At 42.3% G+C, this 21,062-nt stretch overlaps 1 protein-coding gene across 1 annotated transcript; it reads left to right on the top strand.

The window, feature by feature from the left end:
- The first annotated feature begins 1,390 nt into the window (after nt 1-1,390).
- On the top strand, nt 1,391-6,970 carry LOC104232077 (alpha-L-fucosidase 1). Its single transcript, XM_009785176.2, has 3 exons — nt 1,391-2,115; nt 4,465-4,704; nt 5,792-6,970. Exons 1-3 carry the CDS (start codon nt 1,568-1,570, stop codon nt 6,555-6,557), a joined length of 1,554 nt encoding a protein of 517 aa, XP_009783478.1. The 5' UTR covers nt 1,391-1,567; the 3' UTR covers nt 6,558-6,970.
- Nucleotides 6,971-21,062: the final 14,092 nt, after the last annotated feature.

The following is a 21,062-nucleotide window of genomic DNA, read 5'->3' as shown; positions in this document are numbered from 1 at the left end:
ACTATACGGAGTAGTTCAAATAATAGTGGATACACTTTTTGAGGTATAGACATTTTTTTTCGAAAAAGTAAGTGGGCGTTTGGATATAATAATTATAAAATTTCGGAAAAGTGAATTTTTTTTAAAAGTAAAAATAATATTTGAAAATTAGAGTTGTGTTTGGACATGAATATAATTTTGGGTTGTTTTTGAATTCTTTTGAGTGATTTGAAGTGAAAATTTTGAAAAATAGCTTTTTGGAGATTTTCAAATTTTCGAAAAATTCTAAAACTCATCTTCAAGTGAAAATCAAAAATTTCATGGCCAAAAACTAATTTAGAAAAAAAGTGAAAAAAAATCGAAAAAAGGAATCTTTTTTATGCCAAACGGGCCGTTATAATTGGTTAGAAGGAGGCCTTTGCGTAACTGGTAAAGTTGTTGTCATATGACCAGGTGGATATGGATTCGAGCGTAGAAACAACCTCTTGCAAAAATGTAAGGTAAGACTACGTATAATAGGCCTTTAGGACCCGGCTCTTCCCCAAACCCTGCGCATAGCAAAAACTTAATGCACCATATTGCCCTTTAAAATAATTGGTTAGAACAGTTGGGGCTTTACCTTACTAGTAAATTAGACATGAATCGGATTAAAAAGGTATTGCTAGAATAACTTATGAAAAAAAGATCAAGAAAAAGAAATGTGTTAAGTTTTAGCTCCCATTTTGTCATAGATTTTAGCTACTTGAATCAATTTTCTTTTGAAAGCACTGTCTGATCATGGAATATGATCCATTTTTGAATTTTTTTAAAGAAGATTCAAGTTTCCAAAAACTAGTTTAAGATAATTTTTGGGTCAAAGTTTTTCTTCCACTTATAAAACTTTAACTTTTTTAAAAAAATAAAATGCATGTCAAAATATAATTTTAACTTCCAAATAATTATTTTTTAACATAATTTTTTTTTTGAAATTTCAACCAAATTTATAAACGCTAACTTATAGCTCGTTTAGCCAAGCTGCAAAAATCAGCTTATTTTAAGAAGTGGTTTTTTTCAAAAGTGTTTTTCTCAAAAGTACTTTTGGTGAGAAGCAGTTTGTGTTTAGCTAATTAGTTTGAAAAGCACTTCTGAACAGCAATTAGTGTTTGGTCAAGCTTTAAAAAATTGCTTCTAAGCGTATTTTTCTCAAAAGTGCTTCTCAAAAAAGTGTTTTTGGAGAGAAACTATTTTTTTCTACTTCTCCAAAACTGCTTCTGCTTCTCCTCAAAGTACTTTTTTTTCTTCCAAAAATTTGGCCAAACCCCTCAATTTTTGGCCAAAAGTGCTTTTGGCAAAAAAAAAAACACTTTTCGGCCAAACAAGCAATTATACTTGAAAAATGAATGAAAGGAAAAGTAACAAGAAAAACAAAATAATTATCATCAAGCTTATGATGTTGTTTGATTTGTAAGTATTTCCAAAGCCCAGTCCTCTTTCTTAAGTCAACACTTGGAGTCGCCGGAGACATAAAAGTCGCCGGTAAACTCGCCACTCTCCGGCGACACTAGAGTTTCTGGCTGCCAAAAATAAAACACTCCCCGGTTTTCACAAGATGATATTGAACAAACCCAATAAACTAATCCTTAATATCATCATAATCCTCCTTTTCATTTCAAGAACTTCACAATCTTTACATCCAAAGCCACCCCCAATTCCAATTCTACCAATACCAAAATCCCGCCAAATCTCATGGCAAATTGCAGAAATGGCACTTTTCTTGCACTTCGGTACCAACACTTTTACAAACACAGAGTGGGGAACAGGCCATGTTGACCCCTCAATTTTCAACCCTATTTCATTAAATGCAACACAATGGGTTAAAGTGGCTAAAGATTCAGGCTTCAAGAGAGTTATCTTAACTGCTAAACACCATGATGGTTTTTGCCTTTGGCCTTCACAATACACTGATTATTCTGTTAAATCAAGTCCTTGGAAAAATGGGTCTGGTGATGTTGTAGCTGAATTGGCTATTGCTGCAAGAATTGCTGGTTTGGAATTGGGTTTGTACCTTTCTCCTTGGGATAGGCATGAATCTTGTTATGGTGAGACTCTTGAGTATAATGAATATTATATGGGGCAAATGACTGAGTTGCTTACTAGGTAAAGTTTTTAGCTTTTTGCTTTGTGCTTTGGTTTTGAATAGATTTGAGATTGTTTTTGTGAATTTAAGAGCATTTCTTGCTTTATTAGATTTTACTGCTCTATTGTCGTGGTTATTGTTGCAGACCCCAAAATAGTAAATTCTACCTTTCTAACAATTTAAGCTTCTAGACGAGCGAGTACACAGTTTTATAGGGGAAATTATGAAGTATGTGGCCTTAGATCAATGCTAGTTCTGTCTTAATGAAGTTATTCACGCTGTAATTGGGTATGTGTTACCTACTACAGTTACTTATATTGACTAATATGACAAGCCTTAGCATCAAAAAAGGCTAGTTCTGGTTTTGTGAGTTTTAATGGTGCTAATTTAGAATGATTCTTTTAAGTATGAGTTCTATGATGACAGGGATATGTGAGTCTTTAGATTTACTAATGACTTCAACGAACAGCAACAACAACTACGCTTAATTCCAAGCTTGTCGGGGGTCGGCTATATGAATCCACATTATCCCTTTCGCTTCATTTGGTCTTGTTTCGTACTAATGCCTTTGAAGCCACACAAATATTAACAGATAACAGTTTAATTGTTTGTGCCAGACGCACATTTATAGGACAGTTCTTCAATATTTTAGAAAACTTGAAAATTTAACTTTTTTCCCTAGGACGGGCAAATGTATCTACAGACACGAAAAATGTGAAGTCATAACCTTACTCGAATCGTGGTAATTTAGGTCCTCTGACAAAAGTATGAGAGGATCTGGCTCCTGCCGTGCATAAGTGTATGTATTTTGGTTGTTTATTTCACTATTTCTTGTCATTGTAACCTAACGTTAATTAGTAATAGTTGTTTCATTAGTTTCTAAGTTAAAATTTCGCTAGATCAAAAGAATTTCAATCATCTTGCTGAAGAAAGAAAAAAGAGAGATCTTTAACACTATGAATGGTTACTCAAACTCTTAAGATTAACTTGTCTTTCAAATTTTTAAGGGTTCTATTAGTCCTAGGGCTGTTCAAAACCGAACCGAAACCGTTAACCGAATCGATGGATTATTGGCTTATTAGCTTATTGGTATCGGATTATCGGGGTAATGGATGGTGAACGAATTGAGATTTTATAATTAACGGCTTAATGGTTTGGGGGCGGATTACTCAATTTTCTTATCGGATAAACCGTTAACCCGTTAAGAATTTTTATATTTATACTTTTACCCCTATGCATATAAAGTACTATTGAAACCCTAAATGGCTAAATTATTAAGACAACGCATATTATAGCACAGTAAAGTAATAGCAACTTGTTACTACATTGTTGCATAAGTAGTTGGTTTTCCCTAGAAGCTTTGACAAAAATAAGAATAGAGGAAATTGCAAGAGCAATGACCTCGTGCATTTGACTAGTAAAGACAAATTGGTCTTCTTTTTTTTTAGGCCTCGTCATTTGAGCAACTTGAATATGCTATAAAATTATTAGTATGTTGATATGGCAGTAAGCTGAGCATTCCACGTACCTATGGATCTTGAAGTAGCAAGAACTCCTAATACCCGATATCCATTCCAATTTATAACTTTCCCACCCGAATTTTCAATTATATTCAGCTCATCAGATCTGTTAGGCTGCGTATAGGAAGTCAGTCAACAAAACCACCTATAAAAAAGAATCCATTTCAATATTATACCAAAAAAATTATATTTGCTTTAGCCGATAAACCGCCCGATAATCGTTAATCCGATACCAATCCGCCCGTTGTCTTATTGGATGGCTAGCGGATTAGTACATTATATTCCGATAACCGATAAACCGAACCGTTAACCGTAATTATCCGCCCGATAAGCACCCCTAATTAGTCCTGACTCCTTGGAAGGTAAGTAGAAACGAGCAGTAACAAAAAAGGATTTCCGCACCTTGACCAATTTGACTTGATGCTCATTAAGTAATGCAAATCTCACTAATTAGTATCTTTTACCATTTCTTAAGATCACTTCTACTCATTTTCTATGTTGCTCGGATCTTTCAAAAATGATGCCGAATGTGTGTTGGATCCTCCAAAGGTCGTTCCTTTTTGGAGGATCTGACACGGGTGCGACGGCGTTTTGGAGGATCTGAGCAACTTAGCTCATTTTTAGGTGGTGGAAATTAACTTGTTCGAGTGCTATGAACAATTATCCACTCAACTAACATAAACGGGGTTGCACGTCAAAAAATACACGCATATTTAGACAAAGAAATATGTGAAACTTGATTACACAGCATATATAGGCAGACCTTATGGAATTTACTGCTTTTTGCTTCCTGCTGACTTTCAATGAGTAGAGAAACTTCTAACAGCAATCCCTACCCTGATTGGGCAGATATGGAGAGATTAAATATATTTTTTTAGATGGTGCAAAAGGTGATGGTGAGAAGGATATGGAGTATTTCTTTGATGATTGGTTTAGCCTTATTCATCAACTCCAACCTGGAGCTGCGATCTTCTCTGATGCCGGTCCTGATACGAGGTGGGTTGGGGATGAGGCTGGTGTTGCTGGAACCACTTGCTGGTCCCTTTTCAACTGCAGTGCTGTCAAGATTGGCAGTGATAATGATTTCAGGTTAGTCTTGTTTTACTAATCTCATCTTCATATTCTTATTTGCTTTCAGCAAAACTTCTTCCCTCATTGTTTACCATTATAATGGTCATATCCTTCAAGCTCTCAGGGGTTTGGTTCAATTGTAAGGACGCCCGAGATATGTGGATTGGACGCATGTCATGAGTTCGAACCCTGCTACCGACAGAAAACCTGGCACTTAAGTGGGAGTAGGGTAGAGGGGCGGGTCCATATTCTCCCGAGTTTTGAACCTGTTGTCCAACTGTGGTCAGATCAGCTAACTACAAGGATATCTGGGTTATCAAAAAAATAAAGGTTCATATCATTCATTAGTAACCAAAATTTTTACTCTAATATGTTTATAAAAGTTTGAAGAAAAATCCTCCCATTTATCATTGTGATCAATATGTTTTCTTTAGAAAAGTTCTTTACTAGTAAAAAATATTTTTTAAAATTTATTGTTCTCAATACAGTGGCCATATAGATCTGTCATATTAGTCGAATTTGACATTTTGCATGGAGTAAATAGACCTTCTCTGTTTCCTGCAGTGGAACCTTGTTAAGAAGTAAAGAATCCTGCTGCTTGAGTTGGAAAGATTTTTGCTTTAGCATATTGTGAGAGTCAAAATGGTTGTAGCAGTTAGGGATAACCTTGATTTAAGGTTACTAAAACGGAGATTCTTGGCATGTGTTAACAGTAGGAATTTCATCTGTGTAAGTGAGGAAAAAGGTGAGTGTTCTTATGATGTAAGGTGGTATTTCATTACTTGACCAAGTGATGGATAAATATTGAAAGCATGTTTTTCCTTTTCTTTTTTTGAAGTCTGTCTTTTTTTTTTTTGGGTATGAACTAGACCAAACAATACAAGCGTCATTAGATGTGCCGGTCATTTTAGCTGGTATTAACACCTTTCATAAAATTTAAAGGCCCCCTATCACTCGTAAAGTCCGTCAACTGAAACAAGAAATCTATATGGATAAAGGGCCTTCACGTGATGCATCACAGTGTTGTTTCCTGTATTGTTCCATTGCTTTCTCTATGCACACTGAGCTTCCTTTTGTCTTGCTTCTTTTTTCATGTGTTCAACAGATACTCAAGGGAAGGGGACCCCTTTGGCCATGACTGGGTTCCCGCTGAGTGTGATGTGTCTATCCGACCTGGTTGGTTTTGGCATGCATCAGAAAAGCCAAAAAGTGCACTGACTCTTCTGGATTTGTATTACAAATCAGTCGGTAGGAACTGTCTCTTATTGCTAAATGTACCCCCAAATTCATCAGGTCTCATATCAGATGAAGATATACAAGTCCTCAAAGAATTCTCTGAGCTTCGTGATTCTATATTCTCTCATAATATTGCAAAGTCTGCTCTTCTTTCTGCCAGCAGTACAAGAGGAGGTCCGAAAAATTCTCAGTTCGGCCCCCAGAATGTTATTGAGGAAGGGTTATATACATATTGGGCTCCAGATCAAGGACAATCAGACTGGGAACTATATTTAGAATTTCAACAAGTTATGACTTTCAATGTCTTGGAACTTCAAGAACCAATTCAAATGGGACAACGGATTATCGAGTTTCATCTTGATATATTAGATGAAAATGGAAAATGGCAACACGTGGTAAGTGGAACGACAGTAGGATATCGGAGGCTGTTACTTTTCCCTACCGTGAAATCTCACCTGTTAAGGTTGGTTATTGACAAGTCAAGGGTGTGCCCTTTAATTTCCCACTTGGGAATTTTCATGGATTCCTATTCTGTTTCAAGACATGTCTCTGATACACACACTCAATCAAAGTTCATTAACAGCCTGGTTTTCAGGAAAACTACTTACAACCGGTCTCAATCTGCTTCCATCTAATCTTTGTTGAGCATCTCAAGTGTACAATGAACCTTGATCTTTTCTTGGTCATCAATACGACTTGTTCTTAATAGAACTGATCTTATTCTCTAAACAATCGGAATTTCGTACTTCTGTAGGATCCTCCCTATCTCCTGATCGAGCTTGTGTAGGTAGATGTTGCCTGGTAGGGCCGATAGTAATACACTGTGTGGTACGGAGTAAGGGCCCTTCTCACCTTTTCTGATGCTTTAGTGTGTGTATTTTTCTCCGATTTCAGGTGTTGTAACGTGTAAAGTTTATAAAACACAACTCACATTAGTGTGGAGCAACTATTTTAAAACTGCTCCAGTATAATCTTTGTTGAGCAGCTTTCAGTGTACTGGACATGAACCTTGATTTATGTAATGCTTGTCTTAGTAATTTTAACCTCATTTCAAGTGTTGCAATATAAAGTTCATAAATCTTAAATCCAAACTCAGACGTTTCGAGGTTCATTTTGTATACGGTAGAAATCGACGGTTCGATTTTACAATCATCAAGGCATCTCGAGGATTTTCAGTGATCGACTCCGAGGGTCCTCGGTGATCGACTTCGAGGTAGTGTAAAAAACGACCGGCCTCGAGGCAATGTAAATTAGTGGTCTCGGTGGATCAAGGTGAAGTTCCCAAGGCGCGTACATATAGCTGACAAAGCCTAGTAGACTAGTCCAAAAAACGAATCAAGACATTAAATGGTTGTACCAGCCCCATATCTTTGTAATCAATGCATCTGTACTATGTCGGGATTCCCCCTCATATATAAAGGGGATCCTTGTCATTTTGTAAATATTTATTGCTCAATACTAAATACACAAGAACATTCTCTGCTCTATAACATATTCTCTTGATCTCATTACTTCATTTATTGCTTATATTTGTTGTGTTCTATTTATTATTCATCATTTATTGCCTATCATTGATCATAAAGAGCCATCATTTTAGCTCTCATAACTATTAGTCGTCCCTCGATCGCCCTCGGCGGGACATCAGACTCGACCCTGAGTCCCTGAATAAGCGAGCTCGAGGCCCGATCTTCAGCCGTTTGGTTCGACTATTATATCATTTTCTAACTATAATCTTGCTCTCTAGTCTCTTACTTTAGCATCCACTGCTTAAACAACTAGCATAAAAATAGATCATGTATTTTTAGAACCACAAAATCAAATTTAATTGCTATTACCATTTTCACGGTAAACAGTTTGGCGCCCACCGTGGGGCTAAAAATAATAGTGATTATTTTCTTGCTGTTTTTACTACATAACGCAAGTTATCTTTCACATTTTTTCTTGCCCAAGATCTTTGATTTCAGGTCAAAATGTCTAACTCAGTGAACAACAATCTTGAGAACCATGGAGAGAATGGTGTGGATGTTCCAGGTGTTGGTGTACCACCACGAAACCCTGAGAACGCACCAGAACCAATTCTCGTGGACGCGGTCTCACGCGACGCCAAACACGTCGATATAAGCTCCCACACTAACAGGAGCGTGACCAAGGAGACCAACAAGAAGCTTAGAAAACCCCAACTAGGGAAGAACGTGAGGTTAGCCTTCACGTCATTTTTGAGATGTTACAGGCACAACAACTGGCGATTGCTCAGCTGCAAAGTCACCAGAAAACTCCCAGCACGGTGACACCAGGGATGGCCCCCCCACCCCCAGCCGAGCAGGTACTAGTGAGATCAAGCAACAACGGATTGGCAGCCAACCCCACCATCGTAAAGATGCTCGAGGACCTCACAAAGAGGATCGAGTCAGGCGAGAAGAAGATAGAAGCCAACAACAAGAAGGTAGAGACCTACAATTCTAGGGTCGATCAAATTCTGGGCGCACCCCCGATTCTAAAAGGGGTAGACTCGAAGAAGTTCGTGCAAAATCCATTCCCGCAGGAAGCGGACCCAAAACCCATTCCAAAGAAGTTCAGAATGCCTGAACTTTCGAAGTACAACGGAACCTCGGACCCCAACGAGCACGTCACTGCCTACACTTGCTCAGTGAAGGGCAACGACCTAAAGGACGACGAGATCGAGTCCATCTTTCTAAAGAAGTTCGGGGAAACACTCTCGAAAGGGGCCATGATGTGGTATCACAACCTAGCTCCTAACTCTATAGACTCATTTGTCGTGCTGGCAGCTTCTTTCATAAAGACACATGCCGGTGCCATCAAAGTAGCAACAAGGAAATCGAACGTCTTCAAGATCAAGCAGAGGGAGAATGAGATGCTACAAGAGTTCGTATCTCGCTTTCAAATGGAACGTATGGAACTACCACCAGTCTCCGACGATTGGGCAGTGCAGGCCTTCACTCAAGGTCTAAATGAACGAAGCTTGGTGGCTTCGAAGCAGCTGAAATAGAACCTAGTCGAGTATCCTGCCGTGACCTGGTCGGACGTCCACAACTGATACCAGTCAAAGATCAGGGTCGAAGACAACCAACTAGGAGCCCCCTCAGGCTCAGTATATCCCAGCAGGCTTCCGGCAAAAGAGCTAAAGCCAAACAAGGAAAGATACCAACCATATACTGAAGATAGAAGAAACGACCCGAGGCACAACATACCCCACAATGATCGAAGGATGGACCGAGGCTAGAATCCTCGGGGACTTGTCAGCAGAGCTGGGTTCGATAGGTTCACAGGGCTGACGGAGGCACCTCGCTTGTCGGAATACAACTTCAACGTTGACGTATCAGACATCATGTTCGCCATCAGTAAAATTAGAGACACCAGGTGGCCAAGGCCTATACAATCAGATCCTTCACAAAGGAACCATAACTTAGTGTGTGAATTTCACAACACACACGGTCACAGGACCGAAGATTGCCGACAACTCCGGGAAGAGGTAGCCTGACTACTCAACAAAGGTCACCTCCGGGAATTCCTCAGCGACCGAGCCAAAAATTAGTTCCGGAAAAGAGAGGCGACCAAAAAGAACAAAGCAAATAAGCCACAACATGTCACCCATACGATCTTTTAAGGCATCGGTGCCCTACAGGAACCCACGGTCATGAGAACGAAAACATCCCTCACCAAGAAAAAGCGAATTCGAGGCTTTATCTCAGCCCCATAACGACGCACTGGTAACTTCTTTTCTTGTGAATACATTTCAAATTAAACTTGTACTTGCGGGTCCAGGTAGCTCGGCCAATATTATCAGGTCGAGGGTAACAGAGCAGCTCAGACTGCTTGACCAAATTATGCCTGCCTCTCGAGTCTTCAACGGATTCAACACGGCGAGCGAAACAACGAAAGGGGAAACCACCCTACCAATCAATGTGGCCGGCACAACCCAAAACACCAATATCTCCACCATGAAAGGAACTGAAGGACAAACAAACAGTGAAATAGCGACCACGAGGCATGTTCTCGACTGTACCCAAATGAACAAACAAAGGGTCGTACCGTGTCCTCAGTGAAATACTGGAGGCTTACCGAGGCAAAGCGCCATCGTTACTAAGGTAACCATCTCCCTTCTAATTTACACCTCATACTAACCTTTATGCAGGTATCCGACTGAGACAATCGAAGCGCTAATCCATCTCGAAGACCTTAAGGTTTTAAAGCACACGTTGCACTCTTTTCCTTTGACCGTGTTTTTATCCCGAAAAGGATTTTACCGGCAAGGTTTTTAACGAGGCAACATCCGTATGCTACCTAAGGAAGACTCAACAAGTATTCAAGGCTTCTTTTGCAATCAACCTCGAATACTGGGGGGCATCCCCCCGGAAGGTCACCTACTCGAGGAAGCCAAGATACGCCAAATGGGGTCTCGATAGAAAAATAATGTACCGGGCCAAATGGTCGAACAAACCGTGTCCGTATAGAACAACTGAGCCCCTAACAGCAAAGGCATGTATACTTGTACCAAGTAATCAAAGAATACTTCCCAAAAGCATTTTGCGTTTTAAGGAAGCTCGATATATTTTGCAAAAAATGGCCCCAGATCCAAAAAACATCCTGAATACTCGGGGACTGGCGTCAACAACTCGAAACAATATGACCCCCGGGTTAGAGCTTCAAACTCGTAAGCCCTCAATGAGGCAACAACAAGATCACAAAATGGCTCTAGAGCCAAAAACGTCCCGAACACTCGGGGACTGGCGTCGAAAACTCAAGGCCATGACCTCCGGGTCGGAAACTCCGAAATCATAAGCCCTCAATGAGACAATACCAAGTTAACAAGTAATGGCTCCCGAGCCAAGAAATCCTCGATGACTCGGGGACTACCGTCAATCGCCATCTCCATCGACTTATCAAAGTCCGAGGCAATAAGACCACATGCGGGTAGCCTCGATCTTGTAAGACCTAAAGCAAGGCATGAACCACACTTGTACCAAGTGATAATGTCTGTAAGACCTCAAGCAAGGCATGAACCATACTTGTACCAAGTAGCCAAAACTGTGAGACCTCAAAGGCATGTAAAACTTGTAAGACCTTGCTAAAGGCATAAATCCGATCTCAAAGTCAAGGCTATATATCGAACTTGTAAGACCCCTAAAAAGGCATACCCTCGATATAGACGCTGAAACTACTTCACTCGGTACTGAAAGGCTCCGGCCAAACACAAATGACTATGGTCACAAGGTTGTACCAGCCAAACTAATGCGAATCGGGAACGCCTGACCGTCACTATAAAATCACAGGCCTTCAATTACTTTGAATATACTTCGAAAAGAACCGGTTAAATAGGCTACCCTCGACATAGGCAAAAGAGCTTCGACCATGTCAACTCCTAAATACAGGCTTCGAGATACTCAGCCACCGAGCCAAACCTCCCGAGGTGCTCGATCATCACCATATAACGACTCACAATCGAGGTTTTTATCAAACCGTCGAAGAGTCAGGCAAACATTATTTCAAAAAATCCTTATCGAGGGAAAAATAAAGCCTATATAAAAGGTTACATCGACCCAAAGCATAAGAGCCACTGTCGCCAGCCCACATAAAAGGTCGCATCGACCCAAAGCGTCAGAGCCACTATCGCCAGCCCACACAAAAGGTTGTACCGACCCAACGCGTAAGAGCCTAAGGGCCAACATGAAATTCAAAAACTTGAGGGTCAAATGAGCTCGAGTCGATACCCAACTCGGAGACTAAACCCAAAACAGTTGACCAAACATGCCTAAGAGCACAAGCATAAGAGCTCGAACGTCGGCTTATACTAAAAGGTCGTATCGACCAAGCGCGTAAGAGCCTACAGGCTAGCCTAATGAGCCCCAGGGCCATACCATGAATCTAAGGATTCCTTTTAACTCAAAGACCAGTTCATCTGGCTAAAATCAAGGCAAAAAGAAATGCAGGAGAAATGAAACCGCAAGGTTTTCCTTTTATACATATATGCGAGAAAATACAAGCTCCATTTATAACGTACTTTGAATGTACTATGTACAGAAACAGAAAAGGAAATCTACGTCCCCGTAGGGGACTATGGCCCGTCGGCCTCATCCTCGCTATCCTCAGCATCGGACAGAAGGAATTTAGCATCATATTCTTCTGCCTTCGCCTGCTTTATCTCTCCTGAGAGGTCGAAGCCTATGGCATGAATTTCCTCGAGGGTTTCCCTCCGAGATTTACACCTCACATACTCTTTATTTCTGATCTCATGGTCAAGATCCCTTCTCAGCTCAGCTCTAGAATTAGCAGCGCCCTTCAAATAGACCGCCACTTTCTGGTCAGCCTTAGTGCGGCTCATCACAGCCTCGGCCCGGGCATCCACAACCTCGGCATTCGCCTTCAGAAGCTTAGACAAAATCGTTTACACGAGCGTTCCGGAGTTGCACTTTGAGGGCGGAAGCCTTAGCCAAAGCATCCTCCTTGGTCGCAACTTGGACATCTGCCTGAGCCTTCAACTCGTTAAACTCACGTTTGACCAGGCCAAATTCGCCCCAAAGTCGTTCCAACTCCTCCATTTTGCTCTCCAACTGAAATATCAAAATATTAATCTCCGAAAGCGGAAGGGGGAGCATACACCAACACAAAATGCAAGTTACCTATTTTTCGAGATGGCTTTTGTAGTTCCTACTTCGATCTGACTCGCACCACAGGTATACCAACTCATCTTCCTTTTTCGTACAAAGGATCCTAAGGGATTTCTCCCCATCCAAAGCTTTCCGCAGCCTGGCCTCACGACGAAGCAGCTCGAACTTAAGCTTATCAAAGGCCTACAAAAGAAAACTCAATAAGAAAGGGAGGGCGTGAAACCGAAAAGAAGCCTATACCGGCTACCAAAGCTTACCATAAAGCTAAGCCACTGAGCCTCACCAAAGGTCGAGAATACGTTCGATGGCTTAGTTTCCCCCAAAGTGCCTTCGGTAGGAGAAGAGGAAGGTGTCGCATGACCCTTATCCCTCGAAGTACCTTCAACGGGAATATGAAATGTTTTTTTCAAAAATGGAAGCCTCCGAAGCCGGAAGCTTGGCCGACTTGTCTCTTTTGAACCTCACAGGAGGACTCGCCCCGCTGTGAGCATCCTCACACCTCGAAGTCTCTTTCCATTTATTATCAATCCTCGAGTCCGAGGTCGACAATCTCTCCTCCTCCCCCAAGGAGCACGGCCTCATCTCGGAAAAACCTCCAACACTTGTGGCGGCAGAGTTAGTACGCTAGAAAGAAAGTACCTTTCTGAGGAAATAAGCCACTAAACACCTACCATGATGCTTTGCCTCCCATCTCCTCTTGGACAGGTCTCGCCACTTGCGCTTATCATAGGTCAAGCAAGCTGCCAGCTTATGGGACCATTCAGCCAGATTAGGGACCTTGTTCGGCAACCAAGGAATCGCTAAAAAGAATAAAATGAAAAGATGCCTTTATGGAGCCCGTATCCATTATGGACAAAGCGATAAAAATACAAGTATACCACTTATGTGTGAAATTCCATTTCTCAGGAAATGGCAAAAACTCTCCGGTGATAATATCGATTGTCTGTGCTCGAACAAACCAGCTCATCCACCCTCGATCATCGTCCTCTTTGTCGTTAATAGCAGGGGACCAGGTGGATCGATGTCGCAGAGTAATCAAGCCCCGATAATGTAGAGGCCGATATAACCTAACGAGATGGCTAAGGGTGAATTTGAGCTCGGCCTTATCCGCAAAGTACCTTATCATCAGCACTATCTTCCAAAGGGATGGGTCAGCCTGCGCTAGGGTAACCTGATACCTCCTACAGAATTCATACAAGACCCTATCGGGGGGCCCAACGTAAAAAGATATGTATACACGCTCAAAAACCCCTCAACATGGGTCATGATGCTCTCCTCCGGGTAAGGTACCTGCAGTACCACTCCTTCTGCCTATCCGCAGTCTTTCCTAATCATCTCGAGGTGTCCCTCCCCTATTGAAGAGATAAACCTCGATGCATGCTCCCAATTCCTTTGAACGTTGGGAGGTCTCTCCAACGTGAAGTCTCTCCTCGAGACGAAGCACCTCGAGGTCAGCTCACTAGATACCGGCGGTGTACCACCAATCGCACGCGGAATAGAGGCAGAACTCTCCTCCCCTTGATGAATGGGTTTCGATGTAGCAGCCATGGCTACGGTAAAATAGGAGAGGGGGATGAAGATTTGGGCAAAGGTTGTGAATTGAAGTGACGAAAGATCTAGCACAAAGAACAAAAGCTCTATGAGAGGGATGATTACCCAGAATAGCAGAATCTCCAGTTAAGAAATGAGCGAATGCATATATAGAGGCAAGCGGCAACTGTTCGCCTATCCAGAAGACCAATTAGGTCTGACCATGACAGCACCGCTTTTTGGAAATGTACTAGTGGGACCACCCCAGGGACCCCACTACCGTGTTGCGTGAATAATGCTGACACTCGGTGCTCAGGAAATATTGAGACCCTGAGGATTTCTGCTATTACAAGCATCGACTCCAAAGAAATTATCAACCTAATCTGGAGATGATGCTCGATCTCGAGCGCCCCGATTACTCCAAGTGTGGGCTCCAAAGAGACAACATCAAAATTCGAAGGCTAACTAAGCAGAAAAAATTCTCTTGCATTGCCAAAAAATATATTTACAAGGGGCGTCTTTACAAGACATGTTTCCCTGGGAATACATACACAAAAAGAAAAAAGAGAAGGAAAGGCGACGCAGACCTACTCTTCATCATCACTACCCTCTGAACCATCTTCAGGACCTTCGTCCAAAGCAACTAAAAGTGCCAATTCTTCCTCCGACTCTCGAGCCTCCTCAATCTCAGTTGAGAGATCGGCACCTTTGGCACTGGCTTCCTCTAAGGCTTGCCTCCTCGCCTTTGCACTAGCATGAGCGACAGTCCGAATCAGCTTTTGCTCGGTCTCCACCGATATATCTCTGGCTATTTGATTCGTCGTGAAGGCGTCTCTCAGATAAGTAGCGACTTTTTCTTTGACCTTAGACTTGGATGTAGATAGCGCAGCAATCTCTTCTCGGGCATTTTGGAGAATACCCTGGGTCGATGCCAATTCCGAGTTAACTACCTCGTTTCACCTCCTCAGCTCAAAGATCTCCACATTCTTCTGCCAGATCTATAAAGGAAAGGATAAGTCAGTAAACATCGAATAATGAGAACGACAAACGGATTTACGAATAACAAGTTACCTGCTCAGCAAGGTCAGCCTTTTCTCGGAGCACTCCCTCTAAATTCGCCCGAAGCTCGCTTAACTCATTCTCCTTTCGGGAAGAGGAGGACTCCGGCTCCTGCAGTCTCGAGGTGAGCTTCTTGAGCTCCTTTCCACGGCATGAAAGCTCATCTTGGAGCCTAGATAAGGCATGATCATTGTCACGACCCCAAACCCGAACCCAGTCGTGATAGCGCCTCTCGTGAAGACAAAGCCAGCTGACACTTCCCATTTTCCAATTTTTAATAGTTAAGCATTAAAAATAGTCTAAACATGATAAAATAATCCAAAGTAGCCGATAATATCATAAATACACGGAAGAACAACCCAACACAACCCTCACCGGGGTGTCACTAGCCATGAGCATCTAAAAATCCTACTACAAGTCCAATAAGTCTATAAACTATTACAAATGTCTGATAAGAGATAGAAATGATAAAGAGGGAGAAACATGGGACTGCGAACGTCAAGAAGCTACCTCGTGAACTCTGAATGTCCGCCGGGAGCTCTCAACTCGCACTGGCAGGATCAGCAACGCCTGAATCTGCACACAGGGGTACAGGAAGTAAAGTGAGTACTCCAACTCAGTGAGTAACAAATGTAAATAAGGACTAAAAGCAAGAAATCACGTAAAGCACAAAACATTCTATAATAAAGCAGCAAAACCATTTAAAACAGTAAATCAGTAAAAGATAGGTAAAATTCTTTAACTCAAATGTAGTTTCATGAAAAGCCTTTTTCAATAATTAAGCAGGTAGTTGACAGTCAATTATGAAAAGTAAACACATAAAGTCTCGCCCCTCGGGCACAGTATCAACAAATCCGCCCCTCGGGCAACATCTCAGAACAGTACTAGCCCCTCGAGCAATCGCATAGAACAATACCAGCCCCTCGGGCTCCATGTCACATCAAAATGGGTACCCGCACTCACTGGGGGTGTACAGACTCCTGGAGGGGCCCCTTACGGCCCAATCGCAATATCAAGCCACCTCGTGGCGTCATCACTAGGCCCTCGGCCTCATATCAATCAAGCCACCTCGTGGCGTACATATCTCAGGCCCTCGGCCTCATAATCAGTATCGACTGCTTCCTCACAACTAGGACCTCGGCTTTACTCAGTCAAAAATCCTCACAAGCCACTCGGGCAGTAGTAAAACATGTTTCTCAACCCAAAATATCATTTAAAAGATCATGTAAGTGGTAAAGCAGAGTAAACATGGCTGAGTACGAAAGACAGTGAAATATAATATGACTGAGTTCAAGTATAAAGTCAAAACAGTGAGGAAATACCAGTAAAAATCCTCGAAGGGTTTAAATAGTTGGCACGAAGCCCAAATATGACATTCAGCCCAAATAATGATGATAGCAAATATATTTCAATCAAATACACGATAAAACCATCAATCGGGACGGACAAAGTCACAATCCCCAATAGTGCACGACCCCATGCTCGTCATAAAGCGTGTGCCTCACCAATATAGCACAACGATGTGCAATCCGGGGTTTCAAACCGTCAGAACATCATTTACAATCATTACTCACCTCGAACCGGTCAAATCTCTAGCTCGCGACGCCTTTGCCCCTCGAATGGGCCTCCACTCACATCGAATCTATCCAAAATCAGAACGAGGACGTCAAAATATACTAAGGGAACGAAGCCCAAGCGAATATAATCAAAATACAACACAAATCCTGAAATTACCAAAACCCGACCCCCGGGTCCACATCTCGGAATTCGATAATTTTTACATTAATAGATTCCTTTATCTCCCCACGAGTTCATACATATCAAAAGTTCTGAAATCCAACCTTAAATGGCCCTTCAAATCCTCAAGCAAAGGTCTAAATTCCCAAGCCTTAGTTCTTCAATTTTTGGCTTAATTTCCATGATTATTTAGGTGGAATTCACATTAGAATCAAGTTTTAAGTCCAAGAATCTTACCTCCAAGTGATTCCCCTTGAATCCATCTTCAATCCCCTTCAAAAAACTCCAAAAATGGAAGAAATAAACCTCACCTTCGCGGACAAGACGACCTTTTAAACCTTCTGCCCAGGCCTAATTTCCTTCTTCGCGAACGCGGTCAAAGCCTCGGGTTCGCGAAGCACAAAAATCTCGTTGACCAAAACTCTTCTTCGCGAACACGACCCCACCATAGCGAACGCGATGCCTCAGCCTCACTAACCTACGCGAACGTGACCAAGCCTCTTCCGAACGCGATGATTACTAATCCGGCCCTTCGCAAATGCAGAACTCCCCTTCACGAATGTGAAGGCCAATCCTGACGCCTCCCTTCCTGACCCATCACAAACGCGAGGGTCCACTTGCGAACGCGAAGACCAAAATGCCTGCAACTGCTGGAACCCAAAATCTGCAACTTTCTTAACTCAAAAATGATCCGTTCAACCCCTCGAGACTCACCCGAGGCCCCCGGGACCTCAACCAAAGGAACAAACATATCCCAATACCTTATCCAAACTTGTTCCAATCTTCAAAACACCTCAAATAACATCAAATCAACCAAAACACATCAGATTCAAGCCTAACTTTCTAAAATCTTCCGAATTCCGCTTTTGATCAAAAACCCAACCAAACCACGTCCGAATGACCTGAAATTTTCTATACACATCCCAAATGACATAACAGAACTACTGCAACTCTCTGAATTCCATTCCAACCAACATATCAAAATCTCCCCTACCAACCGGAAATCGTCAAAATATCAACTTCGCCAATTCAAGCGTAAATCTACTCCGAACCTCCAAAACTCATTCCGATTTTGCTCCTAAGTCATAAATCACCTCCCGAATCTAAACGAACCATCAGAACTCACATCTAAGCCCTCTAACACATAAGTCAATATCCGGTTGACTTTTCCAACTTAAACTTCCTTAAAAGAGACTAAGTGTGTCAAACCTTGCCAAAATCATTCTGGATTCGATCTGACCAACCCGATACCACAAAACACGATAACAAAACATTAAGAAGTAAAAATGGGGAAAATGGAGCGGTAACTCATGAGACGACTGGTGAATCGTCACAACCATGCATCTCCTTAGACAACAACGAAACAGAAGAGTCAGAAAAATGAGGAAAAATGATTGAGACTAGAAAAGTATGCATGAACAACTATCATTTGCTGCTGGAACTTCTCCGCTGCCTCGATAGCGTTGGGAGCATCGAGATCGATGTCCTCGCTGACATCATCAACGTCATCAAGGAAGTTACCAAGCTCATCTCCCCCCTTGAGAGGACCCCCCACGTTGGTAGCATTTGTGTCCTGAGCGTCCTTAACTCCCCGGACAAGAACTGAGGACGCAGATTAAGGCCACCCAGGGCATCGATTTAACCACGGGGCAAATCCTGCCCCCGAAAAGCCCCGGGCCTAGACCCTTTGGAACCAACAGCAGTGGTCTCCTCAGCAGAAACTGCACCATATCCGATCATGGGCTCAGGGACCGCGCTTGCACCCTCCTTGAGGGTCTCCACCACACGGGATCGATCTGAATCGACCGTTCCCAATTCAGTGGCCTCTGGTCGAGACATCCGCAACTCGACCTCGTCCTTTGCACCAAACGGTACTCATCTTCATCATCATCTTCATCCCCAGTATTGTGACTTGCTCCGAAAGCTAAAGTCGAGGTCTTGGCGACAGCTCAAAGCCTACGTGATTTAGGTTTCTTTGCCACAAGAATCAACAGCTGCCTTTTTCTTCCTCTTCTTGCCCTTATCAGGCTCTGAAGTCTCCACCTCGTCGTCGGGAGGTGGTCTTATCTGCACTTCATCACCAAGACCTGCGCAAACATAGTGGCCAAAATTTATTAGCACGGAGGATACGAGGAAGAAGCATAAAAATATGATATAGGTGGTAAGAAGGATTTTACCATGATTATTGGCCACCCACCTCGTTTTATCCAGGTCGGGACAAGACCGCCCCAGATATGGGGACGAAGAATCCAATCGCCTAATCCATCCCGGCAGATCCTGAACCGCTTCAGGATACCAAACAGTAGCTGCAAAAACCAAGAGGAGATCATTTCTCAGAAGAAAAGTAAGAAGACCATAAAGCATGTTCGAAGGAGAGGTACTTGCGCTGTGCGTTCCACTCCTCCGGGAAGGGCATCCTTTTGGCAGGGATGATATCCGAGGTCCTCACTCGGACAAACTTGCTCATCCACCTTCGATCCTTGTCCTCATTGATGCTCGAGAAAAATGATTTCTTGGACCGAGGGTGAAGCTTAATCAAACCTTAATAAATTTGAGGGCTATACAATCTAATCAAATGGTCGAGGGTAAAGGTCGTACCCTTGACCTTGGTAGAGAAGTAGCGGAGCATGTAGACTATCCTCTAGAAAGATGGATAGATTTGGCCAAGCGTCATTTGGTACTTGTCACAGAAGTCGAGAATAACCGGATCTATCATTGGGGAAGAAGGGTTCGAAGAATCGACCGGACCCAAAGTGAATATGTATGTATAGACATAAAGGAAGCCAGCTTTGTGGTCCGTTATGCTCTCGTTAGAACGGGGGATCTCAACCAGCACTGCCTCCCTCCATTGACAGTCTTCTTTCATTTTCCCTATATCGGTCACGACGCTAATATACCGAGACACGTGTTCGCATCAGCCCAGTGTAGACGAGGGTCTGTCGACGGAAAAATCCTTCGTTGTGTTGAATTCGGTAGGGGTACACTGTTCAACGGTGGGTATCACTTTGGGCTTTCCTTTGGATGTACGAGATGAAGAGGTAGCCTCATCTTTCTGAGGAACTGTCTTGGAAGTTCTAGCCATGGTGGTGGAAAGGCTTTTCTGAGAAAGTAGGCAGAGAATCAAGAACGGAAGAAGAAAGAATATGAAAATGGATGGATTTGGCTTTGGAAACTTGAAGGTGTTGTAAGAGTGTGAATTATCAACGACTGATGCATTTATAGAAGCCATATGGGCAACAGAAAGGACAAACCAATAGCGGTTCGTGGGCTTCTCGATAGTCGTGTTTGACAGCGACCCTTGTGCGACTTTTGAGATGCCATTTAATGCTCTGATGGGCTGATGTAATGATGATGATGCTTAAGGAGTAGGAGTTCAAAATCGTTTCCTATCACTTTGCTCTAGAAAATGCGGGTACTATCTGTATACGGTAGAAATCGAGGTTTGATTTTACGATCATCAAGGCATCTCGAGGATTTTCAGTGATCAACTCTGAAGGTTCTCGGTGATCGACTTTGAGGTAGTGTAAATAACAATTGGCCTCGAGGCAATGTAAATTAGTGGTCTCGGTGGATCAAGGTGAAGTTCCCAAGGCGCGTACATATAGCTGACAAAGCCTAGTAGACTAGTCCAAAAAATGAATCAAGACATTAAATGGTTGTACCACCCCCATATCTTTATAATCAATGCATATGTACTATGTTGGGATTCCCCTCATATCTAAAGGGGATCCTTGTCATTTTGTAAATATCTGTTGCTCAATACTAAATACACAAGAACATTCCCTCTGCTCTCTAACATATTCTTTTGATCTCATTACTTCATTTATTGCTTATATTTGTTGTGTTCTATTTATTGTTCATCATTTATTGCCTATCATTGATCACAAAGAGCCATCATTTTAGCTCTCATAACTGTTAGTCGTCCTTCGATCACCCTCGGCGGGACATCAGACTCGACCCCGAGTCCCTGAATAAGCGAGCTCGAGGTCCGATCTTCAGCTGTTTGGTTTGACTATTATATCGTTTTCTAGCTATAATATTGCTCTCTAGTCTCTTACTTTAGCATCCACTGCTTAAACAACTAGCATAAAATTAGATCACGTATTTTTAGAACCACAAAATCAAATTTAATTGCTATTATTATTATTTTCACGGGTAAATACATTTATTTTTAGTGTGTGAACTCTG

The sequence above is a fragment of the Nicotiana sylvestris genome, chromosome 11 (assembly GCF_000393655.2).
Source record: "Nicotiana sylvestris chromosome 11, ASM39365v2, whole genome shotgun sequence".
NCBI lineage: Eukaryota > Viridiplantae > Streptophyta > Magnoliopsida > Solanales > Solanaceae > Nicotiana > Nicotiana sylvestris.
Note: the sequence above shows the minus strand (reverse complement) of the source record. Positions and strands in the feature narration are given on the sequence as shown.

What these genes read in the sequence shown, in the direction of transcription:
- LOC104232077 (XM_009785176.2), top strand. Translation starts at nt 1,568, where the DNA reads ATGATATTGAACAAACCCAATAAACTAATCCTTAATATCATCATAATC. An exon ending in ATGACTGAGTTGCTTACTAG is followed by an intron (nt 2,116 to 4,464) that starts GTAAAGTTTTTA and finishes CTGATTGGGCAG; the next exon opens with ATATGGAGAGATTAAATATA. An exon ending in GGCAGTGATAATGATTTCAG is followed by an intron (nt 4,705 to 5,791) that starts GTTAGTCTTGTT and finishes TGTGTTCAACAG; the next exon opens with ATACTCAAGGGAAGGGGACC.